Raw genomic sequence first — 27,793 nt, 5'->3', positions numbered from 1 at the left:
TGTCATGCCACAGCACACAAACTCAAATAACTATAATTTCTCCTACTCTGTGATCACTTTTAATCAGGAGGATGCAGGTGTTGCCTGAAAGCAGTGGGAAGGTTTTCAGTGGCAGTGCAGAGAGGCTCCTTTCACAGGGACAGGGTCACTGCCTGTCCAGCTATAGCCTGGAGAGCTGGAGCAGCCTGAGATAATGCCAGGGCCCCTGAAATTATCAGGGTACCTTCATTAAATGCATTAGTGAGGCACATCATCAAACCATACCAAATAACGCATTCAATTATCTATATTTTTGTGAAAGCTTTCTTGAGGCTATTCCATCACTGTGGGCCATGGACATCAGGAGCAGAGCTCCCCCTCCAACAGAACAGTGGGAGAGAGAAACCCATTAATTATCCCAGTAAGTCTTCACATCCTTTAGTTTCAAAAGGGTTTGAACATTTCACATCAATAGCTCTGAAAATAGCAGAGATCTGAGGGGAAATCCAAACTGAGGTCCAAAATGTTCCTAGTTCTGCACTGGGGAGAGCTGAGGGAAAACTGGCATTGTGGTTTTGGCTTTTCTCTGGGATCAGGCAATGGATGATGCTCACTCCTGGCCGTGAAGGACAACAGAAGAGGACAGGTAAGAGTTTTCCAGGTGTGCTCACAGGGGCTGTGGGTTGGCCCCCACTCCCACGTGCTGAATATTCTGAATTTCACTGCACTCACTTCCAGGTAAAACAGTGGCTAAGGTCAGGTGCCGCTCTTGTGATGGGGGAAATACATAAATGGTAGTCCGTGAAGGAAGAAATCAAACAGAAATTAAGCTCAGGAAAAAAGGGAATATACTATGAACATCTTCATTATACTTTTACCTCTGGACCTGCCCCTTTTTGAGAGGATTCAAAGCCTGGAGGTTCTCAGCTTTCAGTCGTGTGCAAAGTTTCAGTTAATCGGACTTTTCCCTGCGCACACACCCTACAGAAATCCTTCCCTAAGCTGAGTTCTGAGGGATTGTGTTCTCATGCTTTGAGGAAAGCTCTGGAAGCTATTTGTAGCTGTGCACAATGACCTTCTGTTTGATCTTGGTTAATTCACTGAAATCTGTTAAGTGCTTTAGATTCTAACAAAAGGGTATTATTTTCCCTGTATTTTTGTTCAATATCATTATTAATATCTACTCATGGCTCTGAGGTATTTATAGTGCTCAGCTCATGTTTAATTTCTGCAGTGATACCCTCAGCTGAAAGGAGAAATAGAAGTGTAAATTGCACTGTCTTGTACTTCTCTGACACAGTAATAATATCCCCAGACAAGAACAGGCAACTGAAGAGGTTTGATTTTCTGATGAGCAGCCTCTATTGTAATTCATACCTTCAATATTTCTATTGTACTGTGCTCACAGTTGTAGGACTTGTTTCCTCAGACCAAAACTGCATTAAATCGTTGGGAAAGCAGAGGAAAAACCCAGGATGCTTAGTTAAAAGCAGGAAAGCATACAGAAGACAAATGCAAATAATTCAGGAGATACCAGCAAAGTACCACTCTCAAAGCATTGGAATTGTTCTGTTAAACCTGTTGATTGCAATCCCAACATTGTTTGGAGCAGTTTCCAATGAGTGTCTGTTATTAAATATTCTTTAATTGTGCAAAGATTATAATATGCTTTTTAGTGGAGTGGAATGTAACAATAGCAATATGCACATAAGCAATAATGCAGAGTTCATTTTGCATATGGAACCTAAATATTTTAGCAGCTGAGAGCAACACAATATTGGGTATGAAAAGCTTCCCCCATAAAAGAGAAAATTAAGATTATATTCACCATTCCCTGCTATGATATTTGTTATGCTATTTCCTATGGGAAAATACTGCCTTACTGAACCTGAAAAAGTTTTATCTCTTTACTAAAGTATTCATTGCTTTTTGATTTACTTATTTAGCTTAAGCTGTAACTGGACTATCTGGCAAGCTGGCTAAAGAATTATTAAATTCATTTTAATCCAGTAAATGGAATTTACATTACATTGCATCTTTTATAATAAAGAGAAATACTAAAGCTTAAGTGGATCTATGATGTTATATTTACAGTTTTCAAGGTTTTTTTTCTCTGTAACTTCTTTCTTTGGATTTTGCATGTGTTCAGTATAGCAAACCTCCAAGAGCAATCCTTTGTGAATATAATTGACACATTACTTACTGTTTTCGTCTGCATTCAATTGCTCTGTCTATCCTGAATTCAGGTAAACTAATGAATCCTTCTGCTTTTTCATCCTATTGAAAGAGGAAAAATAAAATGTTGACAATGAATATAGAATTAAAGAAAAGAGAAAAGAGCAGCTGCTGTTTGGGGTTTACACAAAGAACAACTACCCAGTCAAAGGAGGTACTGAATGCATTTTGCACAAACTGTTTTTCCTATGGAATGGATTCAATTCAATGTAAATAACCTCTGTGAGGTAACTAAACTGGTAATTTCTCAGAGGAGGATCAGCCATCCCAAATCCCTTTTGCTGAAGATCACAGGAAACCTTTCAGCCCCAAACACAGCCCCTAAACAGAGGAGAGCTCTCAGATTCTTCCCCATAAATCTGATTTTACAGCTCTTTGGTGGCTGTCTCTCCTGAAAGTCACAGCTGTCACACCCCAGTCCCCGAGGAGCTTCCTTGCTGAGGTCACCTCTGATTAAATGGGGAGGAAATAACCAGGAAATGCATCCTGTCACTTTCTGCTCCTTTTGAAGCAATTCAGGAGGAAAAGCAGAGAGACATTAAATTAACACCGGGCAGGTTTTGAAAGGTGTCAGCAAGGGCACAGGGAGTTATGGCTTGGTTTGAGGCACAGCCTGAGAGCCAGGGGGACACAGACAGTGCCCCTATCTGGCATGGGAAATGTCAAACCCCACAAAATCCCTTCATCACCCACAGCCTGAACCCCTCTTGGGCTACAAAACCCACAAAAGCTGAGGGCGATTTTGCTGCTGAACACCTCCTCTGGAGGGAATGGGAGAGGTGGAGTGAAAGCTCAGTAACCAAAGCAGGCTGCAGAGTTCAGCCCAAGCACTGGGGCTGCTGCTCACAAGGGGAAGAGCATCACTGAACCATTTTGGGTTTCTCCTCTCTGTTATTTCCCTACATTTATGCAGATTGCACCAGCATAGGCCCATTGGTTTTCAGGAAAATTTCACCAAGGGCAGCATTTTGCACATGAGAAACTGCAAACTCCAGACTAATTCAGCAAAAAGCAAGAGGAACATTGATATAAAAATAACTTCTGGATAAAGAGATTTACAAATTCAGATTTTCACATCTGCTTCACAGAATGCTTAATTAACACAAATGGTTGCACTTTACACATCCCCTCTCACAAGTGAAACTGGGGAGAGCTGAGTGTGAACATTGTGTTAGTCCAAATAAATCTGTGGAGAAGGATTAACTACAGACATACTCATTTCTTAAAGACTGCCATGAACATCTGCTATTTTATTAACCTTGAACATGGACTTGGTGACTTTAATAAAGAATTTCAGTTGAAATATTTCCAGCCAGAGTGCCCCAGACCTGGCAATTAATGTGGCAGATCACCCAGGCACGCAGTGAAAATAGACTTTAAAAGAATTCTAAAACTTAAGGTTTCATTTTGACTTTCTCCAAGCATGGCCCGTACTTACATTCTGGTTTGTGTACCAGTACAAGGAGGAATCCTTCAGGATGAACCAGTACTTTTTCCATTTCTGGGTGAAATACCCCTTGGCATCCTTTTTCTTCCAGAGCCAGCCCTCGCAGTCGCCGTGGCCCAGGTCCTTGCAGGAGATTCGCCTGCGGCTCACGCTGGACAGGGACCCCCCTGGGACAGACACAGGCAATGCTCCAGTCCCAATGCAATGAAAATGTTCATTCTTCAATGAACATATGAGTTCAAACACTCCCCTCCCAGCCAAACCCTCCCAGACTCACAGTGAACAATTTCCAAATTCAGCAGTGCCCTGTGAGCTTGGTTTCCCCATGACCACAATGAAAACTGCCTGCTTTATGCAATTCTTTATTTAATCTCCAGAGGGTTAATTCCTCTAAGGGCTGCATTTTTTTCTGATTAAGATGGACAGCGCCATTCCAAAGTAAAAATGAATTTATTTAGCCTCAGTCAGGAACTCAGAGTGTGACACAATCTGTACACAGATGCAAACACTACTTTTTGCCATATATCTTCCCTTTAGCAGCAGAAGTTTTGTCAAATTATGGGAAATTTTAATCCCAATTTTTATAAACAATAAAAAAGAAAGATTGCTCACTTTCATAACAATGCACATGCTTACATGATTTTTATCCTGAAGTGAGCAACAATATGTTAACTTTACAGCATCCTGTTAAAGGCACAGCACCGGGAATAGGGTTATTGTTCTTTTTCTTGGTGTTATTTCAATGAATCCTAATTAAAAAGCTTAGATTGCCTTGTAAATATTAATAAAACCAGGTTTTTAATAAATATGGTTTATTTTATTTTCCTGAAAAAAACTCTGTGGGAAATTCCCTTAACATATCAGACTTTTTTTCTGTGAAAAATCAAGTTTATGATGCTACAAGAATTAAATTTGTCCTACAGCTGTGAAACAGGGTAGAAATTTAGAGAATATAAAACACCATCCTTTGCTCTGCAGTGTTCCACAGGCAAATTCTCATCAATTTGTTCATAGATGCTCTTTGCCTTCTTCCTAAGGAAGAGGAAATTTTTCCACCCACCCAAGAAATGCTATACCCATAAAACATTTCTTTTAGTATTCTAATTTGGTATTTTCCTTTATTGCTTACTATCAAATTTAGAAATATTTGAATCAAGTTGAACTTTTGTTACAGATCACTTTTTTATTCTCAGAGAAGGAGCCTCATTTTCTGATTTCAGAATGTTAACTGGAAGAAGTTACCTTTTGACCATTTCCTGCTTTTTACCCTGAGGGAAGCGTAATGGAATGACTGTAAGGAAAAAAATAAATAAATTATGAAACACCAGTGCAAGTAAGAGCAGTAACATGTAAGAGCTTTCATTCACTCCCCTCTCCAGGGTTATCACAGCATCAGTGATCACAGGATCTCCCTCCTGTCATTTTCCTCTTACAACTTTCCTCAACATCATGAAGAAAACAACACTCTGCTAAATCTGCAAATTAAAATACCTGTAAAAATATTAATTACAATTGCAGTGAAAGCATCAAGGATTCTTTGCATGAAAGCTGTGCAGAGGTTTGAAAACTAAAGATATAAACTCCCACGAAGGAGCTGATGAACTGACTGGTATTTGAAGTTTGCTGCATCAAGGAAATAATTATAAAAATATGCATTCAAAAATAAATATTCACCACAAGCATTATACACAAAATCCTGTGCTTAATGACTTGTCTAAGTCACACTTCCCACCACAGAAACAAGTTTTTTGGGTTGTTGGTTGACAGAATAAGTCCCAGGAGAAAAACAAAAATATTTCTTTCATTTTGTGGCAGCAATAAAAAATTGATTTTAATGTTGGGGGGGGAAAAAGAACCCTAAAATCAGGTCTTTATTTAAACCTAAAACCAGGCATAGTACTCAAAAACTGGTAAGGATTTGCCTCCAATGAACAAATACTTAAGAACCCTATAAAATAATCAGGTGCAAACAAGACTCCAGCTGCAGAGAGACAAAGGTTGATTTTAAATGAAAGCAGCAAAGGGAGGAGTGGGTTTGGCCATGCCCAGCCCTGTCTGTAACCCTGATTTAGCACCAGGAATGTCCCAGAAAATGTGACAATTGTGCCAGGGATGCTCAGTGAGGGAGGAGCAGCATCCCCTAACTGAGCACATCTCCCTCAATTCACTTCATCTCTGCAAACGCGTCCCTTCATTCAGAGAAGGCAAAGATGAATGCTCTGTGCTGGAGGAAATGTGGCAAAATCCAGAAAATGAAACCAAAATTCTCTGAGAGAAGGTATGAAATGTGCACAGCAGCTCTGGGGGGTTTGGGGATGGGCTGCAAATCCCAGCAGCAATATTGATCTGCCCTGCTGGGTCAGCTGGAGTTCTGGGGCTGGAACAACCTGCTCAATGTTCCTCTGCCCAGGGAAATGCATCAGGGCAAAGCAGGTGTGTTCTGATAAAGACATCACCACATTTTCCCCCAAATTTAGACTAGAGAAATGTAGGGATGGAATAAAACCCTGTAATGAAATGTGGGTGAGGAGGGGATACTCACCAGAAACTGGTATTCATCTTTTAATACAAAACTTTTAAAAATAATGAAAGAAACAGCACAACAAATCAAGGGAGAGCTGAAAATATCTTTCTGAAATAAAACATATCTTTCTTCTAAAACACTTAGCTAATTATTCTTCCTGGAAGGACAGCACCATTGCAAAGTAAAAATGTATTTATTTAACCTCAGTCAGGAACTCAGAGTGTGGCACAATCTGTACACAGATGCAAACACTACTTTTTGCCATCTATCTTCCCTTTAGCAGCAGAAACTCTGTCAAATTATGGGAAATTTTAAACCCAGTGTTTATAAACAATAGAAAAGAAAGATTGTTCACTTCCATAACAGTGCAGATGCTTACAGGATGAAATGAAAGAAACAGCACAACAAATCAAGGGAGAGCTCAAAATATCTTTCTGAAACAAAAAATATCTTTCTTCTAAAATGCTTGGCTAATGATTTTTCCCGTTTTGTTTATGCACACATAGAATGTATTCAAACCAAGGAAACTAGGGAAAGTGAGAGGCTTGCAATACCTTGGGAATCAGTAGTTAATTAGTACTGCTAAGGTAAAAATTCAAACTCCACACTCTGAGAGATAAAAGAACCACTGTAATATAATTAACTTGGTGGCAAACACTGCAAGGAAACAGAACTCACAACTCCAAATGACTCAGAGTTGCTATGGGAGACAGACAGAGGATGGAGAACTCACTGGGGCCGTCAGTGTTTCAATTCTTATCTCAAAACCACACCACGAGGCCACAGCCTGAGCGTGCCCACCCTGCCACCCCACCCAAAGCCAGCACAGGGAAAAACGAAATTTAAAAACTGCTAGAATTGAATTGATGCTCCTGAAGGTAAATTAAGGAGTTCTCAGTGTAATCAGGGGGTAGGAGAAGTGCTGGCACAGAAACACTCAATGAAAAGTAAAACTGGTTGCTTGTACCTCCATTGGTTTTAACCTAAGGAGTTTTTAGGGGAAATTGTTTAGAACTGAGTCATCACAGCCACAGAAAGGTTTGAGAGGGACCTTAAAGCTCATCCCATCCCCTCTGCCATGGCAGGGACACCTTCCTCTGTCCCAGGGTGCTCCAAGCCCTGTCCAACCCAATCAGTGTAAAAAGTGCCAAGTCACAATGAAGAACTGACATTCTACAAATGAAGGTTCTATTGTTTTTCCTTTCTATGAAATAATTACAAAAGCTAAATAATAAAAAAAGGCCTTTTTTACAGCTATTTTCCATTGAAAATGGAGCACCTCAAAGTTGGTACCATAAAAAATATTGGAAAATCTTAATCCTCCATCTCCCTATCATAGTATTGGTACTATTTAAATACTCTAAGAGTTTTAAAAGTTTTCTTTACCTTCAGGGTAAGCCTCCCTCCAGAGGTGCCTTCCAGCCCAATGTGGTGTGTGATTCTCCTCCCCAAACCATCACATACTTGGAACACACTCCAAGGTTCCCAAACTTAATTGAATTCCCAAGTTCCCAACCTTAACTAAAAGCATTTCAGGCACACTGACCTGCTGTGGTTGCAGCAGCCAGTTTCCTCAATATGGAAATTTTTCCTAGATTTTTGTTTTCAGCTCTTTCATAACATAGGCAAATATCAAGGTTTGGGATATCTAAGGTGTCTTTTAAAAGTATGGCAATGAATTGAACAGTTGAGGAGTATTTTGCTTATTTCAAGCACATTTATAAATCATTACCTTCCTCATGGATGTGTTTCCTGGATGGTCAATGGCAGAACTTGCATATCTAGAACAAACAGAAGAAAGATGTCAAATAACCACAGGGAAAAAACCCAAACTGATTACATAGTGATTACAGACACTCTGTGAATCTCTAAATATAACCACAGCATCCTGCAGCACCAAATTCTGTAAGACTTTGCTACAGGATGCCACAGATACCAAGAATTGACACTTTAAAATGCAAAGATACCATCTCTGATATATGTGAATTCTGTAAAGACTGGAGATCAAGGCAGGGCAGCAGCACCAGAGGCCTTTCCTTGTCCTGTGCAAACAGAATTGGCCATAATGGAAATAGGACACTGAATCAGGGTCAGATTTGTAATTTTTATCCATTTTCAGAACTTGGACTAATACACACATGTAGCATTTTGGATTTATCTACCTGGTCACAGGAATGCATTTTTTATCACCTCATCTGGATCCATGATTTACATTTAGGTTACTAGAACTTCCATCTCTTATATAATATATTCCTGTTACGACAGGGAAATTCTCACTGCAGATTAATTATTGAGTATTTTGTAGTGAGGTTTGAAATCCCTGGCTCAGCTCTCTGCTCTGGGCTGTTGATGCTTCGAGCAACTCAGGTGCACCTGTAAATCTCTGCAGCACAGGTGCATCTGGACCTGCAATACTGACAGCAAAATGTCAAGTCTGAGAGTCATTTTTAAAACGTTTATCTCTTCTTATCTCTCCAGCATTAACCACAACTACAAAAAGTAATTTCCAAAGTACATTGCCGTGACCGAGACGAAAAGAATCTTTAAGGATTATTTACAAAGACAAAATGTGTTACGAGAAAGAACTTGAGCAGTTCATATAAAAAATAAATAATTTTTCATAAAAAAAAAAAAGAAAAATTCAGCAAAATGTTCATCCAAGCAGCAGCTGTGCCTTGTGTGGTTGATGCAGCTTTTCTGCCTGTCTCCCCTCGTGTGGTTCTGTTCACAGGGTCACCTCCCACTGTCCCAGGTGCTCCCAGCCCTGTCCAGCCTGGCCTTGGGCACTGCCAGGGATCCAGGGGCAGCCACAGCTGCTCTGGGCACCCTGTGCCAGGGCCTCCCCTCCATCAGAGGAAGAATTTCTGTATATGCAACCTAAATTTCCCCTCTTTCACTCATGGAAGGTAACGATATTTCACCCAAATATGTCAGTCTATCTACACAGTTTGTCTCCTGGTTGCCAAAGTTTAACTCTAGGGGATAAGTATCTGAAAAGTGGTTTTTATTTTGTTTTAAGCTATTTAAATAACTTTAAATAAGTTTATTAGGAAGGTGATATAATTCTGCCTCTTGAAATATTTTTCAACATATTGAAAAGACATAATATGCTCATGTTTTGGGCCTGAAATCTAAAATGTGTGGGAGAAGGATTCTTCTATTAAAGAATAGAAAAGCATAGCCTTTTGCTGTGAAAGTTTGCCGAAATTCTCACAAGTCATATGTCCCTGGAAAGTATTTCTTGGCAGGTGCCCTGTCCTGTCCACCAGGGATGTTCCATCTGGATTGAAATGTCCCTGCCAAGCTGGGCCTGTGCAACCTGCTGGGAAAAACCAGGAGCCCTTTGCTATGGGAAAAACAAAATTGCTCAGGAGAAAAACAAACTCCTCTGCACCAAAATGGGGATGTGGAGGAGGAAATGAAATGGTGATGGAGACATGGCTGCTTTGGGGAGAGTGTGGGGGGTCTCTCTCTGATGCACAAAGTCAGGCAGGAAGGAGCCCAGGGCTGAAAATGAGAGAAACAGGTGGGAGAGAAGAACAGGACAGCAGAACCTTTAAAGAGGATGGGAGGCTAAATAAAAACAGTCAGATTTACAGAAAACAGCAGGTTTTGAACACTGAGGCGTAAGAGGTGAAGGCAAAATGTGACATGAAGTTTTAATTCAAAAGAGAGCAAGAGTAACTCGCTCTCCCACCAGGTAACCCTGCACAGGAGGGAGGCTGTGAAGTGGAACAAAATATTAATATTAAAGTATTTATATGTTTAATCTCCTATAAAGGCAAACCTCCACTCTTTGCTGAGGTGATGAAGTGCTGGCACTGGAGAGACAGGACTGGCTGTTGTCAGATGAGGTGGAATTTCATCTGTATTTCACTTTAATCTCTGCTCATTGGGTTAATAATGCCATTTTAACCATGCACAGCACACCAGGAAAGCAGCAGCCAATGGGCACCACCACAGCTGCCTTTCAACTGCATTGTGATGTTTAAAACACACATAAAGAGGTAAAAATGCTGTCTGCCCTGAAAATCAAGTGTGAGGTGGTCAGCAGCTGATAGTGTCACACCTCAGACTTTTAGCTGAATTCTGGGATGTTTATAGCACTGAAGGAATCACCAGCAGTCATAAATCCTTTAGATTGGTCAAAGCACTCTAAATCTAATTAATTATTCCACTTCTTAAATGGGTTTAGGCCATATACAGGATGAAAAAACATAAAAAGAATAATTATCATAGATTATAACTGAACTTAATTAGAATATATGATGATACAAAATAGCTGTTGCTTCAAACATTTCTTTAACTGTGACTTTTGCATGCAACATGAATATGAAGATACTTCATCAGATACACAGCAAAGAAATGACAGACAAAATCACTGTTTTCTTCATTAGAATAAATTGATTCAAGTCAGACCTAAAGACCAAACTGAAGACCCCATTCTTAATATCTGTGTACTCCAAACCACAAATATAAGCAGTAATTTTGTACAGACTGAATTAGAGATAGATGTTCATAGAAAGATGTTCATGGAAACATTCTGCCTGTTGGTTATGAAAATTGTGTTAGACACACATTACTTTTTTCATCCTCGGAGTGAGTCTGAAATACTGAATTTCTAAAGTAAAAAAGTAGATTGGGCAACATAAAAGTAGAATTTTTCCCCTCTACAAATATTTTATAAACTTTTATCTGAAGAATTTTTTAAACCTTTATAACTTCTATTTACATTTGATGTTGGCAAATGAACATTTGCTAAATGTTATCAGCACTGATATTTCTAAACCCTGAAAATGTATTCCTCAAATACTCCAACAAAGTCTCTAGAAGTAAAGAATGCAGTTTAATCCACAAATATAACTGTGTATATATTTAAATACAGAATAAAAGAAGTAATTACCTTTCAGTATCTCCACTGACTGGATCCCCTGGTCTCTGTAGAAGAAAAATAAAGAGCATTAAGCACAAAGACCAGACTTCCTTGGTGCTCTGAGCGCAGTGAAAAAATGACAGAGGTAAACCACAGTCATTCTGCAACTCTAAAGCAAAGGAAATGGAACATTTATTTCAATTTCCAGCTAAGAGTTATTTTAAAATGAAGATCATGCTTAAAACAACTTGCATTTGCATTCACAAACGAATTTCAGATGCTCTCTGAGTGTGACCAAAGCTCTTTAAAATAAGAGAGTTAAAATTTGTTTGAATGTTTGCAAAAGTGTTAATATTTGAAGGGGAGTTTGAATGCAAAGAGCAAATATTGCAATGTAAAATACAGAATTTCAGAAGGACAAACTTTCTTTGACATCACTCTTACATAGCTTTAAATAACTTGATTTCCCACACTGGTTATTCCTATGAGGTTTGGAAATGAACCTGTCTTTGTGGAGTAAGCAGCAGCTGATTCGGGGTTAAAAATAAAATCTTCAGACAGTTTAAGTAACTTTAAAACAAGTTTTATGATGGAAGATTTTCCCCTCAGCTAAATATTGAAATTCACAAAAAATGAAATTCACAAAAAACGAAATTACAAAAAAAACCATCCCCCAGATAGGTTGTAAAATTCACATGTATCTGTTTATAAATACAGAAATCTACAAAATCTTTGACTTTCTGGATAAGCAGATAGGAAAGCGATCATTTTAGCAAATGCAGAGTTTGTGGTTTGGTGCCACTGCTTGGTGCCTGCAGCAGATGTTTGCTGACAGATAGTGCCGAGCCTCAGATGAGCTCAGAGCACAGGAAGTTTGCTGGGTGCATTTTTGCAGCAGGGTTTCTAAGGCAGCTTCAGAAAACACATTCACATTTTGCCACCTCCTCCTCCTCCTCCAAGGAGCCCCCTTGGCCCTGGGAGCCCAGCACAGAACCAGTTATCAGCTTTTAGTGCTTCAGCTGGAATATTCCAGCAAATGGGAGCTGCAGAGATCATCCCACTCAAATAAGGGGCCTTATCTGATGAAAAATAATGAAAAGTGCCCTTACACTAAAAGCAGCAGTTCTCTGACACTCCTTGTGGAAACCAGGCAAAGGCAGAGCTCCCCACTGAGTGACTGAGTACAAAAACCCTAACAGCCTTTCCTGAGAGCCAGAAATGCCTCAATTCTCCTCTGAGCACGCTGAAATGTAGCCTGGAGAACTTAAAGATATTGAAAATACCCTGTAGAAATACTCACATTTTCTCAAAGCAGACTGGAAGTGTTAACAGCACACAGCTAAAGCAAAATAGCTCTTTCAGAGAGGTTGTTTTGGTGCTGAAAATGCTCTGCCAAACACAAACGAAGCAGTCTGAGCATCCCTGGAAATGCTGGGGACAGCCCAGGAAAATATTGTGTGGCCAAGCGAGCAGAAGAACTTTGACAGCAGCACTCCCCATGCTGCTGTTATAAAAATAGAATTTATTCTACCAGAAGGCTCAAAGCTTTCCTTCTCTTATCCCTCTGACTTCCAAGGTTTCTAATTTTAGCAGCTAAAAGTGGGACTGCTAATTCAGTGAGTGCTTCCCATTCTATTCCTTAATTTCCTTTTCCGAAAACGCTCCCAAAGTCAAAGCAAAGTGTTTCCAAACCAGGGTTCATTCCCTGCCCCAAATGCGTCCCATCCCACGCTCTGTTCCCTGGCACAGCTGAAATAAACCTCCCTCACCTGCTCTGGCTGCTCTTTCCAGCACCTGAATTACCAATTTTCACTGCTATAAAAACTCAGTTATTTATTTCCTCCCAAGAAAATGCACAAAATCCAATTCTGCCCCACGTGATCACCTTGGATTGTGGCTCCAGATTCCTTTTGATCAGAGGGATTTCATGAGTGGGATGTGAACTTGCATATATTAGGCTGAAAAAGGACTTACTAGGGAGAAATTTGCTTCTGATAATAAAACACATTTTTCTAGAGGTCAGTCTTTCAACACCACAAATTTTTCTGCATTACCAAGCATTAATTTCCAAAGATATTGAATAATGTAATCTCATTAACTGAAGCATAGTCTGTAGCAGGGAAATTTTAAAAGACTCTATAACAGTGTGAAAAACAAAAATATTATTTAACCATTGAACAACTCATAGATTATTGTAACTGATTATTAGTTGCTGTAATATAGAAAAGAGCAAAGAAGAATATCTATGTAAATACAGAGGGAGAGAAAATTGTTGATATTAGTAGTTGAAACATATAAAACATAATTACACCTTTTAAAGTCTATCAGTAATTAATTTATTAGAAGAAAAATCTCAGCTCCTGACCAACTCATCACTAACACAGAGATTATTAGCAGTAATTAAGTGTGGACATTTGGGATTACTACAGACCTTTGTCACATATTTATCATCTTTCATTTGATTGATTTTCTCCCCAAAGAAGCTCTCTTGGGAGAACAATCCTGTTGGCAGCCTGAAATGCCAACCTTTATAAAGGATTTCTGGTACTATACATGGAAACACCCACGCCCTGGCATTTCTATAAATGTCTCCCTATAGCTAAAATTAATTTCCTTGTGTCATTGTAATTACATGCAGATTCAATGCTGACAATGACAATGTGGAAGGCTCCTACCTGCATTTCCAGCAACCTTATATATACATTTTTTTGAGCAGTTACTTCTTACCACTTTGTGACATTTCAAAAAAAAAGAAAATTGCTTTTTCCTAGTTCCCAAAGTAAAAGTTTACTTCATCTTACTACAAGGCCACTTTCATGAGTAGCAGACATGTGGGAGGCTCAGGAGACGCCGGTCTTGTCATGCTGTCAGAGACTATAAAGCACAAACTCTGTGAAATTCAGGTCACTGGCACCTATCTGCCTTCTTTAGTCAGCTCCACGTTCCTGGAGCTCCAGGGATCCCCAGGATCTGCTGCTGCCCTGCAGGAGTGGAGATGAAAGGACACCAAAGCCTCTGTGGGGCCACAGGCAGATCTGAGGCTCCTCTCCCAGAGGAAATCTTGCAGAAAGTCCCATTTACCTGAAACTTCTATAAATAACTTATTAAAAAAAAATACAAAAATTTCATTTGAATCAGAATTTCTTCTCCTAAGTAAAGAAATCAGATAAACCACTGAGAACAGAACCCTGAGCTGCAGAGATGCTGTGAAAATATTCAATACCCGTTATTTACTTGTTTCCTAAGCAAGAGATAAGAATAGTTGGTTATGAGATAATGAGATTAGAATAGTTTCATGTGTGTTACTAATCTCAGTGGCCAAATTCAAAATATTTATTCCATCTACATACATCATTTATTCAGATGGAAAGATTCCAAGGCTTTTTTATTGTTCTGTTCTTCTACTCTGCTATACTCAGATACTTAATTATTATTAATAAAAGTAAAAAGAGAAAAAAATATTTGTTCTTCTGCTTCTTTAACTCATATATTTATTATCCTGAAGATTTCTCTATATCACGTTTTTTCAAAAACAATCAAACTGTGGCCTTGCTACAAGGGGCTTTACTTATCTCTCTACCTGAGAGAGCTGATGCTTTCACCCACTGAATCTGCTTTCAAAATTATCATGCTGGGCTAAAAATAAAAATGGCCTTTGAGGTTTTCATTCCACTCCCCCTTGTTGAGGGGAGAGATAACAGAGACAGGAAATCACCCGCTGTAATCTACATTTGTGTACTGTTGGGGGTACCCAAATTTGTGCTGAGGAGAAACAAGAGGGCAGCTGAGAAATGGGCTGGGGGCAGAGGGAGGGGATCCTCTGGAGTTTGTGATGCTGGGAGATGATCACACTGCCAGCACACGGGGAGCAGGGCAGCTCAGGGAAAACAGGCAATTCCTCCTCCCTCCTCTTCCTCACCTGCCCCATTCCCTGCCCAAGGCTGACCTTCGTGCCATGAAATGTTCCTGTCCTCCAAACCCAAATCCTGCCTTTGTGCCATGAAATGCTCCTGTTCTTCAAACCCCAAATCCTTCCTTTCTACCATGAAACGTTCCTGGTTCAAACCCAAAATCCTGCCTTTGTGCCATGAAATGCTCCTGTCCTCCAAACCCAAAATCCTTCTTTCTGCCATGAAATATTCCTGTCCTCCATACCCAAAATCCTGCCTTTGTGTCATGAAATGTTCCTGTCCTCCAAACCCAAATTCTGTCTTTCTGCCATGAAACATTCCGGGTTCAAACCCAAAATCCTGCCTTTGTGCCATGAAATGTTCCTGTTCTTCAAACCCAAAATCCTTCTTTCTGCCATGAAATACTCCTGTCCTGCAAACCCAAATTCCTATCTGTGCCATGAAATGTTCCTGTTCTCCAAACCCAAAATCCTTCCTTTCTGCCATGAAATATTCCTGTCCTCCAAACCCAAACCCCGCCTTTCTGCTCCTGTCCTCCAAAACCAAATCCTGGTTCTCCTGCTGAAGGAGGAAGGAAGGGGAAAAGAACAGGGGAGCAAGGCTGAGCCACTGGGTAGAGAGAAAATTCAGAGGAGTCCCCAAAAGATTTCAACTGGATTCCTGCACATTGATTCTTTCAGCAGCAGGAGATGATATTTGTGTGGTAAGGGAGAGATTTCTATTTGCACCTTCTGGAGGATAAATATTGTAATTATCATAACAATAATATCAGTTGCAATTAATATATTTACTAACAAACAGCTGTTAAATTTGGGTTTAGAAATATATATATATATATATATATATATAGTTAGACTACATCTAAACTGGGTTTTTTTTGTAGCCTGGCAAAACAATAAAAACAGGACATAAATTCACTTACTAAAATAATACAATGCACTACAACTTAGTTGTGTTGTGGTTCTCTGGAGTCAGAGGACTCCAGAATGTTTTACAAATGGCAATTTACCCATGAAGTCACAGCAGGTTAATGAATGCTTCATTTGCTGACTTGCATTGGTGGTGGTTTGTTTGAAGATGCAGAATATCATCATTTAAATATGCTCTAATAGAGCAGAATTGCTTCTGAAAACACTGCATATGTTTGGATAAAGGCAGCCTCATATTTGCTTTGTGCAAAGTGTCCTGATATAACTGCAAATAAAGGAATTCCAGGCCAGCCAGGCAGCCTGAGCCTTTGGAAGCTGCAGGAATGAGCAGCCTGTCCTGGGGCTGAGTTTGCAGACACATCCATCCCAACCTGGCTGTTCCAAACAACCCCAGCCCCTCTGCCGAGCTCTGCAAGGGGCTGAAATCAAGGACAGCCTGAGTTCTGGGTTAATACTGGTTTAGTCCTTTCATTTTCCCTAGATCCAAATCAGTTGTGAAGTTCTTGATTACTGCATGTGGAAACCTAAAGACTGATGATATTAATATGTTACTGTTAAAAAGAACCTTTCTTAACATTTTATTTCCCCTCATAATGTAAAACACCTTTCTAAAATACCTTTTCCCCCTTTGAGTTGTTCACAGATTAATGACTAGTGTAGTTTAGAGAGTCAGGTCTGAACAGAACTCTAAATAAACACATTATTGGGCATTGCTACTCAAGGATACTCTTCAAGTATGAGGGAGACACGTCAACTCAAGCCTTCACGTGCACGGTCCCAATGAAAAATAATATTATTTTGCAATCAGTACAACTGGGCAGACCCATTTTGAAGCTACAGAACACAGAAATACTAATTTCTGGCTAAGAAAGAACCTACACAATCATCCCCAGAGTGATTTCCCAGCATAACTGCAAGGTAGGAGAAGGTTTTCCATATTACAGATACTTAAATAAAAAGCAAAGATAGAATTTATTCAGCAATTCAGAAAGGAAATAAAACTCTGAAGAAAGTAATGCTCAGTTTAGTTTCTTTCTGCAAGAGCAGGAAGGAATAAATAAAACATGAGCACATTTCCTGCAAAATTGGCAATAAAAGGCCCCTCCCTCAGTCACTGGAGCTGAATATGTGTGATTCTCCCAGACTATCTTAATTATTCCACTTATCAGAGCAGCACTCAGACTGCCTGTCAGCCCAAAAAAGCATCTGGAACATCTGGCACATCCCAGCGTGCACCCATTACACAACACCCAGCTCTACATTGCTTTTGCACGGGTTTTAATTCCCAGCATGTACCACTAAACTTTACATCGTTTGTCAAGCTGCCTCTGCAGCCCCAGGAGCACTGAAAGAGCATTTCCATCACCCTGTGCCACAGGGATGAGTTACCAACGTCCTGGGATCAGCAAGAAGGGAATAAAAAGCAAGTTAAGCAAGTGCTGGGTGACAATGACCAACCCTAAAACCCCGTCATGCTTCAAATGATCTTTCAAATAAAAGGTGAATCCTGGTCTGGCACTCTCAGTGAATACCATTATTTCTGTTTGACGGTCAAGGGAACATTGAAATGAAAGAATTGATCTTAAAACTCATTAAAAATTAAGTCTTTTCAACACACTGAATTCTAATTCACGCACAAAAAAAAAAAAAATTAGAAATTCCAATCTATTCTCCAGTTTTTTAATATATGATACTACAAAGGAAAATATCCAATTACTCTGTAGATAATAGGCCCAGAACATTTATCACCAAGTAAAACCAGAGGAGAGATCATTATCCAATTGGAGAATTTAATGTGGTAACCAGCAAATTGAATTTCAGAGCTTCAGAAAGTTGTGCAATAAAACCACAGAGTTGAACACTGTGTGGATTTCCAGACTGGATCTGGAAGGAGAACTTCAATATTCTCCTTTTAGATGGAAGCTGGTTGCCACAGAGCAAAATGGAACTGGGCAGCAGGATGAGTACAGTTTTCTATAACTTTTTGTGAAATCCTGAAGATTTTCCAAGATTTTTTTGTGTTTTGTTTTATGGTCAGAAATGCAAAATGAAAATTTCCCAGGTGTATCTGGTCAACTGAGCTGGAGTCCTGTGTGATAAGTTAATTTTCTGCAGAATGAGCTCTGGTAATACAAAATAAAAGCATATTCAGGTTTTAACTCTATCCTTGTAAGCCCATATTTAGGTTCAACCTGGTAAATGATGTCACTTCAGAAGTGAAGCATTAGTAAACATAGAAAGTCATGTTCCAAGAGATACTCTATTAATTAATAATTATTTATAACAGCCTTGCTAATTGTAATTGACTCTTGCTTAGGTTCTGTGACATTGCATATCAATTAAATTAGAGATATGAATATATCCTGGAAGGGGGCAGTGTTTCTTGACAGGAATATTTTGCTGCAACATGGCTTCATGCATCATTTTATATCCTGGGCACGCTGCCAATATTGCATTACCTAAATATCCATTTTATATAGGAACTCTGCATCCTCCCAGCAACTTACGAAATCAGGCTAATTGTTTAATTTTGGGTTCCAAATCAACATTCCTTCCAAAGCATTAATCTAGTGGTGAATCTCTGCAATTACCAATTTTGCAAAACTTCTTACGTCTGGTAATTTAAACTACTGTTAAGTAAGTGCCTTTTTGGGGTTTTTTGCTACATATTTGTGTAAGTGCTTAGAAAATGAAGCAATGGCTAAGTGATGCTCAATTCCTCCTTCCATCAAGCCATCTTTGTTTGATTACAAAACATTATCACCTTCCCTTCACTAAAGATTATGAAAATCCTATTTATGCTCTCCATTTCCCAAAGCATTTATCTGGCCTGGAATTTTGATCTATATCCAGAAGTTGTACTGGGCATGTGTTAAGAGGAGAGGATTTCATGGAAATGGGATTCCACCAGTTCTGCCTTCCATTGACAAGCACAGAGCAAAGGTAAGAAGAAAAGCTAAACCAGCTTTGTCAACTTTTTAAATAAAAATGTAGCAAAAGCTGTTTTAAGGTGATTTGGTCTCATTATCCAAAAAAGTTTGTATATCAAAATGCTTATGGAAATCCTGGTAACACCTTTAGATATTAAGGAAATGAGCTGACCTACTTAAAACTTATAAATTTATATCTAAGAACACAACAACTGTGTTACTTTTCCTTTTTGCTATCAAGCTGCCATGGAATGTTCTTTGATATTTCACATTTTTCTTCTGGGTAGCTCTCTTTCAAGATAAATATGCCCATTTTTTTTGCTTGGCTTTTCAGAATTCTTTCAGTATTCCAAATGGAAAGACATTAATGTGAATGATTCTGTGCTGGCAAGAACCCACAAAATCTGTGTCAGCAGCTCTGTGTGTTTGTCGACTCAGTTCCTCTTGTATATTTATAAGGCAGTTGACAAAGTGCCTCAGATATTCTGATTCCTGTGATTATCTCCTGAAGGACTGCAAAGGTCTCTTTTAATGCTGCTCCAGGAATTTATGGTGATAAAAGAATTAATCCTGCTCTGTCAGTGCATGAAGAATCATTTTACCTGTGCCCTCCCCTGTAATCACTGCGCATTTAACTGAGTTTGTGAACACTCACTCACTTTTAGGGTGGAACAGCCACTCCATGTTGGCTCTTCCTGTTTTCCAGTTTCCTGCTTTTCCTTCAGACCCTTTAGAGTTGACATTTTATGTCATTCAGGTATTTTTCAGTATTTACTTTATTATTATCCAATATCACACTGCTAATCTGTCACATCAATTAATTGCATTATAAGGTGGAAATCATGCAAGAAAATATAACTTCAGTCCTGAAATCAGGGGTGGAATTTGCATCTTACCACAAACAACCTATTTTCCTTCTCTTCAGAACTCAGGTGAGCCAACAGATCATCAACAGAATTATAACAACTGACTGAAACCAGCTGATTCATCTACCAAGTTATGAAATATTGTTGGGGTTTGTTGTAGGGCTGTATAATAATTTTCTCATTCATCCTGATAAATTGCCTGCTGATTTTGTCTCCAGGTTTGAAATCCTTTGCTTTGACTTTATGATGCTGATAATCTCTGTCAGAGAGATTGAAATCCACAATTTAAGTAAATAAATTTAAATAAACAGTAACTCCATTAAACTCATCTGTTTTTACAAGACACAGTAATCAAAGTGAAAATACAAAAGCTTATAAATTAATGTATAATAAATCATTATCAGAGGCTGAGTGCAGGATCCTTATGAACCTTCAGAGATAATACAGTCTAATTAAACTAAACTCTGTGAGATGAGTAATTAAGAGCACGATTTTATTAAAGCATCTGACAGCAAATGATTCTTGCCTTGTGTTTTGCTGTTCTGTCCTGACTTTGATGAGAAAGCTGTCGTGATACTGATATTGAAAAAGTGACTCTTAGGAGAAATTCGTCATGACACCAACACTGAGCAGCCTTTCTCAGATTGAAATACAGCATGAAAACATGGAGAAGAGGACTGAGCCTTTATGCCTGGACCAATCCCACAGGAGAACACCTGAATGCCTGCATCAGTCCTAAAGGAGAGCATCTGAATACCTGGATCACTTCTAAGGGGAGAACATCTGAATGCCTGGTTCTATCCTACAGGAGAACACCTGAATTTCTGCATCCATCCTACAGGGGAACCTGTGAATTCCGGGATCAATTCCACAGGAGAACCCTTGAGTATCTGGATCAATCCTACAGGAGAACATTTGAATGCCTGGTTCAATCCTAACAGGACATTTGAATGCCTGGATCAGTCCTACAAGGGAACGCTTGAATGCCTGGTTCAATCCTACAGGAGAACACCTGAATTTCTGGATCCATCCTAAGAGGAGAACACCTGAATTCTGGATCCATCCTAAAAGGAGAACACCTGAATTCTGGATCCATCCAAGAGGAGAACACCTGAATTTCTGGATCCATCCAAGAGGAGAACACCTGAATTCTGGATCCATCCTAGAGGAGAACACCTGAATTCTGGATCCATCCTAGAGGAGAACACCTGAATTTCTGGATCCATCCTAAGAGGAGAACACCTGAATTCTGGATCCATCCTAGAGGAGAACACCTGAATTCTGGATCCATCCTAAAAGGAGAACACCTGAATTTCTGGATCCATCCAAGAGGAGAACACCTGAATTTCTGGATCTATCCTAGAGGAGAACACCTGAATTTCTGCATCCATCCTAGAGGAGAACACCTGAATTCTGGATCCATCCAAGAGGAGAACACCTGAATTCTGGATCCATCCAAGAGGAGAACACCTGAATTTCTGGATCCATCCAAGAGGAGAACACCTGAATTTCTGGATCCATCCTAAGAGGAGAACACCTGAATTCTGGATCCATCCTAAAAGGAGAACACCTGAATTCTGGATCCATCCAAGAGGAGAACACCTGAATTTCTGGATCCATCCAAGAGGAGAACACCTGAATTCTGGATCCATCCTAGAGGAGAACACCTGAATTCTGGATCCATCCTAGAGGAGAACACCTGAATTTCTGGATCCATCCTAAGAGGAGAACACCTGAATTCTGGATCCATCCTAGAGGAGAACACCTGAATTCTGGATCCATCCTAAAAGGAGAACACCTGAATTTCTGGATCCATCCTAGAGGAGAACACCTGAATTTCTGCATCCATCCTAGAGGAGAACACCTGAATTCTGGATCCATCCTAAGAGGAGAACACCTGAGTGCCTGCATCCATCCTAGAGGAGAACACCTGAATTTCTGGATCCATCCTACGGGAGAACACCTGGATTTCTGGATCCCTCCCACAGGAGAACACCTGGATTTGTGCATCATTCCCACAGCAGAGCCCTGGCTGCTCTCCCAGGCTCAGCAGGCTGGGCACTCACGTGGTAGAGGGGCACGGTGTTGTTCTCTGCCAGCGAGAAGCCGAGCACGTCCTGCTGCCCCGGCTCCATCCTGATGCTCATGGTGGAGGCCAGCACCGAGGGGCTGATGGGGAAGCCGGGGGTCCCTGGCCCCTTGCCCTTCCTCCTGGACCTCCTGGCCGTGTCCCTCTTGCTGTCCTTCTGCGCCAGGGGCTCCTCCTGGATCACCAGGATCTTGTCGTCGCTCAGGTAGCGCAGCAGCGAGTTCTCAGAGTCAGTGGTTGGAGGGGGAGGAAGGGAAAAACAAATATTAGGAAGAGGAAACAAGCAGAGAACCGTTGTAAATGCTGGGAATGCCCCAACAAAGGCAGGAATGGTGCATCGGACTCCATGTTCTCAGAAGGCTAATTTATTATTTCATAATTATTATTATTATTAAATTATAATAATATAATAATTCAAATAAAAATGCAGGAATGACCATCTGACTCCATGTTCTCAGAAGGCTAATTTATTATTTCATAATTATTATTATTATTTTATAATTATTAATAAATTATAATAATATAATAATTCAAATAAAAATGCAGGAATGATCATCTGATTCCATGTTCTCAGAAGGCTAAGTAATTATTTTATAAATATTACTATATTATAACAATATAATAATTATTATAGTAATTATCATTATATCAAGTACAATATCTAATAATATAATATATAATATATAATAATTTATAATAATATATAATAATTGATATATGATACAATACAATAAAATAAAATACAATATTATAAGAATAATTACATTAGTTATATTAAATAATATATTAATGTTATTATTTTTATAGTAATGTCATTATATAAATAATACCGATATTATTAATATTAATACAATTGTATAGTTATTACATACTTATTAATAATATTTATAATTATAACTATATTATATTAAATAATACTATACTATACTGAACAATGCAGAAAAGATACTTAATGTTAAAGAGATAATAATGAAAACTCCTGACTCTTTCCAGACTCCTAACACAGCTTGGCCCTGATTGGCCAATGAGTCAAAATAATTCACAGCAGAGTCCAAGGAAACAATCACCTGTGGGTAAACAATCTCCAAACACATTCCACACAGGAGAAGCAAATGAGATAAGAATTGTTTTTCTTTTTTCTCTGTGGCCTCTCAGCTTCCCAGGAGAAAAATCCTGGGTGAAAGGATTTGTCCAGAGAATGTGAATGGCACAGAGAACCATTTTTGGCTGGGCAGAGGCATCCCTGGGTCCTGTTAAACTGGGAAAATCTTGGGAGTGTCCAGGGAATTGTGAGGGCTCTCCCTGCACTCCATCCCACATTTCACCATGGGTGGTGAAAGGGAGCAGACACAGAAAATATTACTGGCTTGTATCATGCAGGGAGCACCTCTGGAACCATTCCAGACTCCAGGATTGTAATTTCAAGGAATTTGACAAGCTGGAATAACGGTTTTAAGAAGATGTGCAGCAAACTTGGGCACAGTTTCAAAATGGGAGCTGGCCAGGCAACAAGTCTGTTGCTGTCTGCAGCAGTGAAATATGAGCTAAACACACATCAACAGATTTGGAATAAATCAGAAAAGGCTTGTGCCTAAATGAAATTTATTTTCTCTTGGAATGAAAGTTTACTGAAAAAAAAGTAGTTTAAAATCCTGTATTGATCTTCAAGAATATCATTCATTTTTTGTCACATTTTTAGGAGTCAAGTTGAACTCTTCTCAGCTTTCAGACCATGTCTAAAAGATTCTAAAAAATGGTATTCAAGAATCTTCAACAGTCAGTGTCACAATAAATATGGTTGTATATTTGAAGAATATATTTTTGAATTATATGTTTTCCTTTTGCCAGAAGAAATAAAGGAAAAAAAACCTGTGCAATCACTTTTCTTTCTTGCAAAGTTCATAATTCCCACTGGGATCAATGGAAGTTTTTGTGATAGAACTGCTGGTCTAAACACTGACAGTACAGTTGCTGATTCCTGTTCCAAATTTTAATTCATACTGATCAAAATGTTCTCAGAGGATGCTACTTTACATCTGCAACATCACTTACTGTTTTCTAGAGCTGTGCAGATTTGGAACTGATTGCTTTTAACACATATCTGAGCCTTCAAAGTACTTTTCCTCTTGATGTTTATGTTTCTTTATACTAGAATTAAATTCCTCCCACTAATACAAATTTTTAATTCTCAGAAATAGAAACAGAAAAGCACAGACACTAAACAGGCTGGTTTAGATCTTCTGTGACACTTAAAAAAATTAAAAAAAAAAAAGAAAATAAAAGATTTTTTTTCCTGTGATGCTCCTTAAGCAACAAAGGAAAAACATCTTGGAGAAGAGGAGAAAAAAGAAAATACTCACCTCTGCTTCCCCTCTTGTACATGTTCTGTTCTTTGGGCTCCCCAATCCAGCTGTACTCAGTAGGCATCGAGACTGGCCTCAGATCTCCTGCAAACAAGGCAAGGAAAACCAATGGAATTTTGGAAGGTTAGGAATGGGAGGCTGTGGGGTCAGTAGTGTAAATTAAATAAATTCCAGGTGTGACACAACCCCCCAGAGCTGTGGCCTTCAGGATCAGTGGAACATCCCAGAGCCTCCTCTTATCTCCCCCACCTCAAGGGAGGCACCACCAGCTCTGGTGAAATTCCTTGTAAATGTAAAGCAGATTACAAATTTATTTGAGAACTCTGCTCTGTATGAACTTCCTCACTCATTAAACAGGTGTTGGGAATAAAGAGAGAATAAGATTTTAAGTGAAAATGCTGTAGGAAAAGCAGAGAGAGAATTAATACAGATGCAATAACACAGATCTGTCAGGGAAGCATAAACCCGCCTGACTTGGGAAATCCCAGGGGGAGAAATGAGGGATCTCATTCCCAGGAACATTCATTTCCACTGGCTCGGGAGGAAAACCTGGGGCTCAGTCTGGGGACAGCAGCCAGCAAAGAACATTCAGCCCTGGGGGTTTAACCCCTGGATTTCATGGGCTGGGGCAGTGAGACCCTGATGTGCCCAAACCATTCCCTACCCGAGCACAGAGCAGGGATGGGAGGGCACCAAACCAGGAGCACCCCCAGATATCCTGAAAATCAGAGGGGTGACATTTGGGATACTGAGATTTGCCCAGATTACACTTTTGTGCACACCTTGAAATTTAGTGTATAAATAATCCTATGGAAAAATACATTTCATTGTCTGCCTCACACCTGAGACTACCTTCAACTACAAATATGGGATTCAACTCCTAATCCTTAGAAGAACAATATCAATTAAGAAAAAAACTCAATTAAAAAAATCAATAATATAAAAAGATAGAGAAACAAGATAAAACATTTTATAAAAAGAAAACAGGCACAAAGCCAGTGAAGATCAACATAACCAAACTGAGCAGTTTTTCTGTAAAGAAAGGAAAGATCTCAAGCTCTGAAATGATTTATACACAAACACAGATACCACAGCACAACAGAGATCAGAAATAGAAATCCAGGAATCACACAAGGCAAATGAACAAGTGATTTTGTAAACTGCTTATTTCACTTCCAACTCCTTTCCCAATGAAAAGTAACCTATAAATTGTTTTGACATTGCAGCTTGGATATTTTTCTGAGAAGCAAAAAATTGTTGTGTACAAGGATACCAGAATAAAATGAAAGAAAAAATATATTTATGATGTTTTTGCCTCTAACACATAAATGGAAGAGGTTTGAAATACATTGCCACAAGAGCTGTTTAGACCAGAGCATTTTAGAGTCAGGAAAATAACAGAGAATAATGTTAAGTAAACCAAAAAATGCATTTCAACGTTGCTAAAAACAAGCTTAATTTTCATAAATACATTGGAAAAATGGATTTATTATTTATCTTCTTGTATTTTGCATGTGCTCTCAATACCCATCACCTGCCTGAGTATCCATCCACCTGCACAGGAGACTGATTTCTAATAATGGCTGGAACCCTAATAGGTCCAAGGCTGGAATTTTGGAGCAGTAGTTTGTGTCAGCCCAGGCAATAATGAAAGTGGCTGCTTGGCCATGAAAGGCCTCAGAAGTTTTGTTTTCATTTCTTTGCTCATGGATCTGTGGTTCCAGCATCAGTTTGCTGGAGCTGCCATAAATCCTGTCTTTTTACTGAAAGACACATTGTCACTTTGGTGATGGATGTCAAGAGTGGCAGACAGTACAAAACCTTCCACTACAGTAGAACTTCATTTGCATGTCTGGTAATCAACAGATTAATTAAATCTGTAGTTTAAAAAAAATCTGGTGTAGCAGTCATATTTGAGAGAAAGGCATACTTCAGAGACTTCAAAACCAAATTCCTTCTGGATCTCAATCAGAATTGTCCATCATAGACAAAAAAAAAAAATCTTGTGTACTTCTGGGATCAGTCAGGGAACCCAATATTTTAAGTCACCATGCAGGAAGAATTTATGAAAGCAAGGCAAATACACCCATCTGGCTCCAATTTTAATCACAGTTAAGATTTCTCTTTATCTTTCATTCTAATTCTGTTTTAAAATGATGTCACTTCCCAAGGAGATAAAGAGTGAACATTACTGGTCCCAAGATGGAATCCTGTTCCTCAGCATCACAGCTCTTCCAAGCATCAAGCAGATGACTGAAGCAGTTGCTAAAAATACCCTGCCTATAACAAAGATTTATTAAGATTTCCTCCCCTGAAAAGGTTCTGTGTGCATATACACACACACCATCAAGTCCATTTTACTTGCCACTTTTGCCAGAAATCCAGCTGCAATCAGCAAATTACAGCAGCAGGAGGGAAGTTCTGTGTAAGTGATAAACACAAGATAAATACTGAGAGCAGGAGGCAGAGAAGCTGCATTTCAGAACACCCCTGGTATCAAACCCCACACCAGACTGAGCAGCAGAATCAGGGACTGCAGGGCTTTAGGAATTTTCTTTTTTTCCCCCACTGTGCTCCCTTCCAGCTGCTGTTGGATCTTCCACCAGAACCTCTCCTGGGATTCTCTCTCTCCCCTGAGCTGCGTTAGGATTTTAGTGCCTCTGCTCTTCACTGGCACATTTTCCTTCACTGCTCTGAGCTTCTCAGAGGTTTTCCCTTCCCTAAATTTCAAAGACAAAAACTTAGGGAGTTGTTGGGGCTTTTTAAAAATGAGAGAAAAAAGGATCTCAGAGTTGGGGAATAAAGGACTTCTGGATGGCTTGCCATATATAAATAAATATCCATATAGATCTCAAAAGATAGCAGCTGCCCAGAGAGAACACCATGGTCTTTGCTTTCTCTGAGGTACAGAAATAAAGCCATTTGCAAAATCAGACATAATTCCAGTTTTCAAAAGAAATCTCCTATCTGAAATTTGTAAGCTTTACAAAACTGTCCTACTGCCTTGAAAATAAAGCAGCTGAAAATGCACAGCCCATACACTGCTGTGTTTCTGCAGGATTTTTCTCAAATTAATTAAATACCAAGCAGTTCAGTTTAAACAGAGAAGCAAAAAAATGTATCAGTTAATTTTCAACAACACTTTTTATATAGATCCATAAATATAGATCCATACACTTGTACACAAGCACATGTGATTGTACACCTGTCCACTCAATAGGGATTTGTGTACACACTGGATTTCTATGGAAAACCAGAGTTAATCATTGTTTATTAGCATTTTAGATATTTAGGCATCCTCATGCTAAGATTTTGAAATACAGTTCTAGCTCTAATGAGTGCATTGTAGGCTACTCCTCATGCATTTAATGCAGTGCTGAATTTTGGAGGGCCTTCCATCTTACAGACACTTTCACGCCACAAGGCAGTTCCTTCACTGAAGTTTAACAGCCCAGAACATTGCAAGTGGAGTAATCTTCAGGAGTTTGGGAGGGGAAATGGAGTAAATAAAGATGCTGGCTATTCAAATAATATGAATTTAATTACCATTCGACGTTCCAGAATGAACTGCAAAATAACTGTATAAATAACTTCTGACCAGGAATGTTAGTGTGTGACTTTTCTAATTATTCCTTCATAAATAAAAT

The 27,793-nt window shown here is 39.2% G+C and overlaps 1 protein-coding gene across 2 annotated transcripts in view; it reads right to left on the bottom strand.

Annotated features, from left to right (window-relative positions):
• LOC134425830 (connector enhancer of kinase suppressor of ras 2-like) overlaps nucleotides 1-27,793 on the bottom strand; it is a 173,415-nt gene that overhangs the window by 24,242 nt on the left and 121,380 nt on the right. For both annotated transcript variants that reach the window (XM_063170815.1, XM_063170817.1), the window contains exons 12-18: nucleotides 24,145-24,230; nucleotides 21,761-22,015; nucleotides 11,089-11,123; nucleotides 7,918-7,966; nucleotides 4,904-4,952; nucleotides 3,653-3,828; nucleotides 2,183-2,256 (exon numbers count right to left, since the gene is read on the bottom strand). In XM_063170815.1, coding sequence (XP_063026885.1) covers nucleotides 2,183-2,256; nucleotides 3,653-3,828; nucleotides 4,904-4,952; nucleotides 7,918-7,966; nucleotides 11,089-11,123; nucleotides 21,761-22,015; nucleotides 24,145-24,230 — 724 coding nt within the window. The remainder of the gene's footprint in view (nucleotides 1-2,182; nucleotides 2,257-3,652; nucleotides 3,829-4,903; nucleotides 4,953-7,917; nucleotides 7,967-11,088; nucleotides 11,124-21,760; nucleotides 22,016-24,144; nucleotides 24,231-27,793) is intronic.

Source organism: Melospiza melodia, chromosome 16 (assembly GCF_035770615.1).
Source record: "Melospiza melodia melodia isolate bMelMel2 chromosome 16, bMelMel2.pri, whole genome shotgun sequence".
NCBI classification, from domain to species: domain Eukaryota; kingdom Metazoa; phylum Chordata; class Aves; order Passeriformes; family Passerellidae; genus Melospiza; species Melospiza melodia.
Note: the sequence above shows the minus strand (reverse complement) of the source record. Positions and strands in the feature narration are given on the sequence as shown.